General features: G+C 37.1%; 1 protein-coding gene across 3 annotated transcripts; it reads left to right on the plus strand.

Annotated features, from left to right (window-relative positions):
* The first annotated feature begins 1157 nt into the window (after positions 1 to 1157).
* plac8l1 (PLAC8 like 1) lies at positions 1158 to 9912 on the plus strand. 3 transcript variants are annotated; one of them, XM_056239104.1, is made up of 5 exons: positions 1158 to 1447; positions 1825 to 1867; positions 2012 to 2195; positions 5324 to 5460; positions 9346 to 9912. In XM_056239104.1, the coding sequence occupies exons 3-5, from the start codon at positions 2018 to 2020 to the stop codon at positions 9475 to 9477; spliced, it is 447 nt and encodes a 148-aa protein (XP_056095079.1). In that variant the 5' UTR covers positions 1158 to 1447; positions 1825 to 1867; positions 2012 to 2017; the 3' UTR covers positions 9478 to 9912. The 3 variants fall into 3 exon arrangements, with proteins under 3 accessions (XP_056095079.1, XP_056095077.1, XP_056095078.1); XM_056239102.1 differs by having other exon boundaries at positions 1159 to 1447; positions 1652 to 1867; XM_056239103.1 differs by having other exon boundaries at positions 1159 to 1447; positions 1719 to 1867.
* Positions 9913 to 10423: the final 511 nt, after the last annotated feature.

The raw sequence follows: 10423 nt of genomic DNA on the forward strand, positions 1-10423 counted from the left end.
TTGAAAACAGTTGTTTGTTGTGGTGATGTTGGGTCAATTTAATGTGTTCTTATTGAATAAAAGTATAAATATATTTCATGAAATAAATATGATGAAAAATACATAATTATAAATATCATGTACATTACGATTTAAAAAAAAATCCAAAATATCTAATACTCATAGACAACTGAAAATACTGTTATATGAGGCAGAAAGTGTCATATAAACGTGATCTGGAGTGTCTCTCACAGCTGAACCCTCGACCAGCCAACGGCCTGTTCTGTTTTTGATGAAATCCGAGAGCTTTCTGACCCCCCATATTCCCGGATTTCATCAAAAATATCTTAATTTGTGTTTCGAAGATGAATGAAAGTCATACGGGTTTGGAACGACATGAGGGTGAGTAATTACTGACAGAAATTTCATTTTTGGGTTAACTAACCGCTTAAGGTTAGGTTTAGGTGTAGGTTCAGGGTTAGTACTAGTTCATAGTATACATGGGGAACAGGACTGTAAAATAAAGTGCTGCAGGAAACGTTATAGAAACTTAAACCTCTTCCCCATGAATTGCTACAAATAAAATATCTCACTACTGAAAGCTACATTATTAAATGTGACACTGAAGACTGGAGTAATGAAGCTGAAAATTCAGCTTTGTCGTCACAGGAATAAATTACATTTTAAAATATATACAATTAGAAAAAGGTTATTTTACATCGTAATAATATTTCACAATAATTTAGATTTTACAGTATTTTTGATCACATTTTTTGATCAAGTATAAATCATACGATTTCTTCATGTTTTTGAAGGAAGTTCACATGACAACACGCATGAAGTTCGCGCATGCCTTGGTAGACTTCCTTCAAAAACATGAAAAAAATCTTATGGTTATCTGTAAGGTTAGTAACAATATTGGTTACTTTGATAAAACCATATTGGATGATCAGTAATCTGAAATTCCCTCATCATCTTTGGTTATTGGCCCTCTAGTATTTTTGGACTGAAGTGAGAAAATCAGAATTTTCTTTTAAGGTCCAATGATAAAGAAAAGTTGCAAAAAACACGTTTTCGGACACAAATAGCCCTGTTTTCTGAGAATGTGCCAACGCTATGAGTGATATTATTCTATTTTCCGGCCAAGCAGGCCGTAGCAGATATAAAGACGGCTCAATTTTACAGTCTGATGCAAGTGGAGACGAGATCAGCCGCAAAGAAGCGCGTTCAGAGAAACGATTACATGCACTTCAACAGACTTGGCTGGCAAACATATAAGCGAGCCGTTCTACGTATGACAGCTACATGCAATGTTTCATTATAGTGGATGTGACACTGTTGGATGTGCGTTAGCTGCGGTGCAGAAGGAAGTGATGCGAGACATTAACCTCAAGAGGACGTGCTATTCTGCATTGCTGCTCTTGGGGTGAATTTATGTAACATCTTATTCACACAGGCTGGATCGCTGGTAAGCTTTTGTTGCATATTTGAGGTGTCATTCGAGAGGTTTTGTTTGATATTTTTATGTGTGTGAATTGTGGGCTCCAGTGGGATGTTTGTAAGCAGGCCTGGAGTCCCAATTATGCATGATTATGTGTTGTATAATTGTTTTTGAGAGGAATTTTTGAACTGTATCTGCTATTGTGTGTTACATTGCTGTTTGTGACTTGAGAGTTAGTATTTGAATGCGCTTGCGAGGTGCGTGAGGGTCTCCTGTGCATGTGTGTGTGTGTGTGAAGGCTTATCAGCTCACAGCAGCTTCTGTCAGGGCTTCTTGGCGAAGCGACTATCAGAACGAACACACCACTGTCACCATAGGAAACTCACCCCTGTCTTTTCCCTTAGTCTGCTGTCATCGTGAGGGATTGTTCTGAGCCACATTCACCATGTAAGTGTTCACCCTCATTAATATGCATTTCATATATTTAATGTCACAATGCTGTAAAAACTTTTTAGGTCAGGTGAGGACTTCCTTTATAGGATTGTGTGTCAATGTTTTTGATCTGAAGCAGATTTCTTGTATCGCCTTCAGATTCAAATGGACTCTCCAGGTGGAAAAGATGTTGAAGCAAACCCAACAGGAAGTGAGACGATGGAACTTCCTGTGCTGACTCAACCAGGCCTCGGGGAGACCACGACGACAGTGACCACTATCACTCAAACAGGGGGAGACTGGAGCTCAGGACTGTTTGACGTGTGTGGCGACGCCAGCACATGTAAGAGGAAGATGAAGTTTACAATTAATATCGTCACATTGTGAGAGATACAAAGTCACATTGTGACGAGAAACAGTCGCACTGTGACATACTATAGTAATGTGTGGGAGTGATATATACGTTTGCTATTGCAAGAAACAAAGTCATAGTAGCAAGATATAAAGTTGCAATTACAAAAACGATCACATTGCCAATATTTGTGGAGCCCACTGTATAAAGTTTCACAAAAAAAGTCACATTGCTGGATGTAAAGCCACATTTTGAGTCATAAAGTCGCATCTGCAATATTTAAACTCACTTTGCAAGATATAAAGTCGTATTGTGCAACATTTTTAGATGTAAATTTAAAATTAGGGGAGGTATAACATCGCAATTGTAAGAAACAAATTCACAATAAGTTGCGAAATAAGTGGCAATTACAGCAAAAAGCAGGCAGGAACAGGCTTCCATAATTACTTCTTCATTTTTTTTATTGTATTCAAGGGTTAGTCCACCCAGAAATGAAAATTCTGTCAATAATTACTCGCCCTCATGTCGTTCCAAACCCGTAAGACTTTCATTGATGACAAATGAAGATCTTTTTGATGAAATCTGAGAGCTTTCTGTCCCTCCATTGACACCAACTTTGGCGCTTCAGAAAGTTCATAAAGAGACAGTAAAACTAATCCATATGAATTGAGCAGATTAGTCTGAATTTATACATTTTCTGAAGATACACGATCAGTTTATATGATGTACATATTGAATTGAGGCTTTTTAGGAATTTAGGACAATTTGGAGGGACAGAAATCATTCAGATTTCATCAAAAGTATCTTCATTTGTGTTCCGAAGATGAACGAAAGTCTTACAGGTTTTGAACAACATTAGGGTGAGTAGTTACTGACAGAATTTTCATTTTTGGATGAACTAACCCTTTATGACTGTCTACTTGGCAACAAAGAAAACATATTTTTCTGTTCCAGAATAATGAAACTGGCCTGGAACTCTAGTGGGACACAATTTGTTCTTAAACACTAATAGCCCCAGGAAGTCCAACACAGCAGCTTATGTATTGGTAGTCTCTCCATAAAGCCTCTGCTTCTCTATAGACCAATTTTCAGTTGGTAAACATGGTGACGTTTTTCTGTGGGCGGAGCTTAGGTGGTGGCAGAACGATCCCTCTGGCCGCTTCACTAACGTAAAGTCTGCAAGTTTTGTTAGCTTGTTTTTAACAATGACTGGAGAAAATCCGATTTTATCTTAATGTGCAAGGCCACTCACTGTCCAGGACCGCGATTGTTATTTGCAAAAGTTAATTTTAACGGACGGAACCGGCCGACCCTTACACTCATTGAGGATCTGACAGGATTAACGTTAACGCTACCTCCGGTTGAGTGTCCTGACTTCTACACCTAACGTTACCTGATAGAGAAACGGAGGGCATGTAAATCTTTAGATGCCTATAACTATGTGCTGAATGGTCAAGTACAAGACTTGTGTGGTACGATCCGCAGTTCTGCCGAGCCAGCGCGATGAAGACGACAATGTAAAGAGTGACATTACGGTGCAATTTTAATGAGGTGAATATTTTCTAGAAATAAAAAATTGCAGATAAAGCATATTCATTTTTCATTGATTCTTGCACCCAACAACACAACAAGATGACATTTAATAATAAGAAGAATAATTTAAGATCCTTATTTTGTACCCGAATCTGTGCTGGTTTGTATTTGCCGCCTCCAGTTTTCACTTTGTTCTGCCACCAGCTAGTGACGTGACGTAACTGTGACGTCGGCTGGAAATTGGTCTATAGAGGGTATGCGCATGACGTCACCGTCGGCCGGAGTGAATGCGGTCACGCCCACAAGTGGCAAAAAGACTGAGCGGCAGCATTTGTCTTCAGCGTGAATGCCGTGAAAAACACACAAAACACATCTAAAACGGGAAAGAGCTTTGCGATTGACTGTACAACTAGATTTGACCAGAAATCTGAGGTGCTGTATATTTTTACAGACTGCAAAAAGCTACAGAACAGACTATATTCTGCATAATTGGATGTTTTTAAATAAACACTGACAAAAAACTATACAAGTTTTAGGGCTGGACGATATGATGATATACAGTATAACATTAATGTAAGTGATCACTCGGATTTAGACCTATCTATATTGTATTTATATAAAACGTTTACAGGCAAATTTTCTTCATTTATTTCCCCGGCGTCGAAATCAGGCACATATAAATGTCAGGAAACACGATTCCTGGCTGCATGTCAATATCCATGGATCACTGGATCTTTGATAAGTTGTGAGGAACACTATATCGAGTCCAACTTTTAGTTTAAACTGATAATAGTTTGTTTTATTCGCAGTTTCCCCTATTAACTCCAGTCACGCAGTAGCTCTTTTGCCACTCAGTCCGGCTGAGGGGGGCGTGTTCCGGCGGGAAAGTGACGTTAATGCATTCCCTCTGAGATCTTGATTGACAAACTCTACATGAAATTCTATTGCTGCATATTTTTATATCTTTTGAGACCCAGACTGAGTTTGAAAAAAAAAATCAATACTCAGAACTCATTTGATTATATTTCTTCATAATTACATTTATTATTATAAAATGTCTCTATAAAACACTTTATTTTGTGTTGTATTACTGAAGCAAATTGCGGTTTGCCACATTTAAACATAATTGAATTTATCGATGTGCGCTATCATGCTGGAAATACATATCCACAGATTATGCATTTCACAAATCGTAAAATTGACTTAAAAATCTTATTATGGATCAAACTTTTTGGATTACAGCTAGCCTTAATTATGTAGTCTATCATGTATGAGTAATTACTGTTGTTTTCCTAATCCAGTGGTTTGTGTACCGTTTCACAATCATTAAAAGTTAATGACATTCCTTAATGATTATAAATTGTTAATGATTTTTCCATTCATTTAAAAAAAAAGCTGGGCATAAAACAAAATTCTACTTTGTCCAAGGACACTGATTTCTCTTTATCAGAATTGAATCCTTTTTTTGTTGTTGCAGGCAGTCAATATAAGTAGTGTTAAAGTAATTGCAGTTAAGCACTGATGCTCCGAGTTTCTCGACAGCTCCCGGCACACGTTTCAAAGCATCTCTGCTCTCTTCTGTGCAGGTCTGATGGGTGCGTTTGTGCCATGTTGTTTGGACCTGAGCCTGGCTCATCAGTATGGAGAATGTGTGTGTTTGCCTCTTCTGCCTGGCTCCACGTTCGCCATGAGAGTGGGCATTAGAGAGCGGTTTAAAATCAGGGTAAGGATTCAGCTAATGTAAATAACGCGACATGCTGGGAATGGAGTTTGAGTTTTCGATGACTGAAAATTTCACAGTGCTGATTCAATACTGACAAAAAATGAAACATTATATAAAAAAACGTTATGCAAGAATACTGTATCAGTTTGCGTGTTCCCATTACTATAATATTTGAATGGACTATTTTGCTATACAATTCAAAATCCAATATCTAATTCTACAAACGGTTTACTTTTATTGTAATAATACCATGTAGTAAAAGTATCATGTTGTAATAACCATGTAGTAAAATAAAATATCAGATCGTTTTTTAAATGCTTAATGCATATACGAAACTGTCTTTTTCCAAAAATTGGGCAAAAATATAATATTTATAAAGAGGTTTTTTTTTCCAGAAAAATATTGTTTGTAAACATGGCCTTGGAAGAACTGTATTATTTTATCATCATTGATATGCTATTATAGTGTTTGTTATATATATATATATATATATATATATATATATATATATATATATATATGCAATATTGCTTTCACTTGAATTGTGGTTAAAGTTTTTTTTTTTTTTTTTATATGTCTTTGTTTATGGTTTTCAGTTTGGGTAACGATAATAACCCTGTGGTATCAAGCAACAGTGTTTAATAGTTAAAACAATTATTTGACAATTTTGCACTGACCTTCAACACCATAACACATTTTGAAACTTTTTTTTAACTGAATGATACTAACAAAAATTTCCGATTTATCTATTTTATTTTTTTCCTTAATTACTCATCTATTCAAGTTAATAATTTGAATTCTAAACTTACCGTGACAAGTTTGAAATGATGTAGTGATTTAGGATTAGTAACAAGAATTAAACTAAAGTCTAGCAGTAACCTTTTCAAATTGATTGATAAAAATAAATTCTGACACGTTACCTGGAAATGAGCAAGCTACACTGAAACACCCAAAATGCAACTTTACTTCAAAACATAATCAAACATAAAACAAAGGCATGGCAAAGCATGAAACAAAAACAAGAACAACGACCGGAAACCTGGACAAAACATTCAATTCTAGACAAGGAAAACATGAGGGCTTAAATACACAGACTAATTACAAGACAAGGAACACCTGTGAACAATGATCAGACGCTTAACAAATGACAAGACACATGGCAGGATCACATGACTTGAACAAGGGATCACATGACATACATGAAACAGGAACAAGGAACAAAACCCAAACCGTGACTGTCCCAAAGTTCAAGTTTGGTGAACTATGAGCTGTGAATTCACATCACATGAAGACGCGTTACCAGTAGAAGATTGATACTTCATGGCATGACCTCTTGACTGAATAAAAAACAAAACAATATTTTTGCATATAAGTTGAGTAGACTGTAGATTTGTTTAACATTTTGAGTGTATTACTATTTGCTATAATATGTTTAATTCATGTTTACATACATCATAGTGCGTGATATCGTATCACGACCGTTGCAGTGTCCGAAGAAATTTTGTATGCTCAAAGTCCATTGCGACTGCTGCTTCAAATTTATTTGACCAGATTTTCAAATTTCGTCACCAGAATAGCACGCATGTACTGTACGCGTGCCTCCCGATTTTTTTTAACCACTTATGCGCATTTAATTTGTTTTGCACTAATCAGTTGTTCCACTAGGTGGCAGCACTGGCTCGGGCTGTTGTTTCACAGTAGAAAACGGAACAACAAAAAACTGAAGACTGCAACAACAACAGACACGCGCATTAATAAGCATCTGGGGGTTATGAGATAGCCCGCAACTTTAGTTTAAAAGTAGACATTTTTATTAGTCATAACTTCTGTAGAAAAGTAGCGCAGACACTGGAGATGACAAAGATGAAACTTTCTAGAGTCGACTGCTTCCTTCCACTGTAGAACAATGAAGCCGGAAAATCCCAGTAGCAGTTGTTGCTGAATCTGATTAAGTTGTTCGGAGACCGAGTCTGTGCAGTAGTGATCCTGAGGACGAGCAGTGGCATCAAGTTCCCACCCTCACTCCTGCTCTCGCAGACTCAATCACAAGCACAGCTGTCAATCATTAGCCTGGCTCCGCCCTCCTGCGTACTTACGCTCAATTTTCATTTTCCTTCAGTACTACCACGTCTGGGATTGTGCTGTATTCTTAGGTTTTCTCCGGTCAATTTTTTACCGGGCCAATCAGCGAACAGAGGGAGTGGCTGAGAACGATGACATTGATGTCGTGCGCTAGTTTGAGTCGTCATACGTCACGACCAAACTTAAGCGATTGGTTATGGCAGATCCAGAGTGACTCTGGGCAGATCCAATAGTTTTAGACTTCAACAGAGGACCCGCCTACAACAAGGAAGTTAACGCTTGTCAATGGAGCGATGCCAGACTCTGTGTACAAATGAAACGTACGAGAGTCTGGTGGGACCAGGCTAGTCAATCATGACATTACACCCTGTTTTTATAGCTTCAAAATACTAACTAAATAAAACTTATTGGGAAAACGAACACTTGAATATACAGTAGGTCTACATAATGAGAACTAGGCTACCTAAAATGACAGACACCATCTTTGGAATTATTATTTTTTTTAATTGTAATTGGATTTTGTAGTTGTGACGGCAGAGGCTATTTACAGTAACTCCGCCCACTGACGTCTGGCTGGGCCAGAAACAATTACGGAAAGACGCTTAATTGTCAGCCATAGTGTAGGGGTAAGGTCCGTGGCAGAAACTTTTGACACAAATCGACCCGAGCCGAACTCGTTCTACTCCCTTTGCCCGTCACATCTGATCGGAAAGGCATTTACTTTCAATAAAAATGGAAGTGTCTAGCGTGGGTTTACTAATAAAGTGTTTATCGGTTATTGTTTGGGGAAGGTTCAGGGGGGGCTTTACTGTCCCACTAAGGGGGCATCCATTTAATATTTTTAAGAAATATAATAATTTACACTCTATTTTATTATTGCATACTGTTTAATGTACAACAACACTGAGGTGTAAATGGTATCTGCCACTAATTTATAAATATAAATAGCATCTAACTACTATTTACACTTATTGCAAAGAAAATACTGCTATTTAAATATGTAAATAGAATATTTACAATGTAAATAGAATATTTCTTATAGTAGTTGGTCATCCGGGTACTTTTTGCCTACTTTTTTTATGAGTACTGTGAATTCGGACATACACTCTGGGTTGCTGGGTTGTTTCAACCCAAATGTTGGGTCAAATATGGACAAACCCAAATGTTGGGTTAAAAATGTAATTAAAAAAATTACAGTTGGAAGTGAAAGTTGAAGTTGGGTTAAAATTTAAATAAAATTTTTAACCCAACATTTGGGTTTGTCCATATTTGACCCAAATTTGGGTTAAAACAACCCAGCATTGTTTAGAGTGTGTCACTTACTGATTTCGTCTAGTAGCTAAGTATGCGACTTCGGATGCAGCCTCAGTTCGCGCATTCTGTCAAATGGAGTAGACTTTAAAAGGCTCTATGTTCGACGTTTCCTTAAAAAAACGACGTATACGTTGGGCTTGAATGTGAGAACCAATAACTCAACTCAGATATCACTGTAGAGTTTCCACTGAACAATGGATTATGGTGACCTGAAAAAAAAAGTGTTTTACAGTATTTCCTCTAGGTGTAGAAATATATCTTTGATTTATCTTGTCATATCCTTCTTGTGCTAAGAAGTAAAACACATCCAGTATTTGACAGTTAGATGAAGATTCCTTAAATTAAATTTCATAACTAGATTCCTCGACTTGGAGGGGGGTGTTAAATCAATATCAGGGAAATGTATCCTTACTTAGAAATCTACAGACCCTAATTCGCCTGGTAATATTAAATTAAGAATACATTACAGTGTGCTGTGTGTGTCTCCAGGGCAGCGTGTGTGAGGACTGGACTACGGTTTATTGCTGCTACCCTCTGGCCCTCTGTCAAATGATCAGAGAGATGAAGAAGAGGCTGAAGACACAGATCTACACCGTTTCTACCCTGCTGGAGAGCTCCTGAGACACTGTGCGTGTGTGTACATGGCCCCGATTTTCTTCTCATCCGTGATTTTGGCGATGCTAAAAGACTGAGGGGCCGTCTCAGCTGTCAGGATGTTTATTACCCGGGGTCCTGAACTTCACGCAGGGTTACACATATCAGTAGTCTCTGCTTGAAGATTGATGTTGCTGACATTTCCAACTGACGGAGAGATGGAGTGACAGATGGGTGGAGAGACGGATGAGTGGAGAAAAGGTTCCTGATGTTTTCTGGCACTGTCTATGCTTTGATTTCAGATTGCTCTCTCACGGTACATAAAGAACATATGCAGGTTTTGATATATGAATTCACTTTTGGCACTATTTTTAATCGTATTTCAAATTCAGAGTCAAAACTGATTTGACATCTAATCACTTGTTTTATTCAAAATAAAGTGTGTTTAAAAAAACTGCCAAATTTTGTCAGATTTACTTATAGATTTAATGTTATATATCATTTTGTATTTATTACATTTTGTTTAATTTCTAATCCAACAAATGGCTTATATATGACAAAGCAAGGATAAAAACAAATAGGAATATTAATAACAATTAAATACGCAGGACACCATTATTTTTTAGATACGCAGGACACCATTATTTTTCACCAGAATTTTTTAGAATTGTAATATTAAATTATTTATAATTTAATATTACAACATCATTTAACATTATAAATATTTAATAAACCATTATAACATTATTTAAAGTCAGCATGAAATGGAAGCTGCAATAGCCTATTCTTCCCTATACCGTAACTATGGCTGCATATAAAATCACATACTTTCCTACTACATAGTAGGCGAAAAACAGTATGTGACAAAAGAGGTTGAATGTCTGAATTCACAGTAAAAGAGTGGGTGAAAAGGATGACCAACTATTTCCGGCGAGGTTCTGAAGTGTGCATACGATGGTCTCTTTACTGTCCT

The sequence above is a fragment of the Rhinichthys klamathensis genome, unplaced genomic scaffold, assembly GCF_029890125.1.
Source record: "Rhinichthys klamathensis goyatoka isolate OS25496 unplaced genomic scaffold, OSU_Roscu_1.1 h1tg000554l_1, whole genome shotgun sequence".
NCBI classification, from domain to species: Eukaryota; Metazoa; Chordata; class Actinopteri; order Cypriniformes; family Leuciscidae; genus Rhinichthys; species Rhinichthys klamathensis.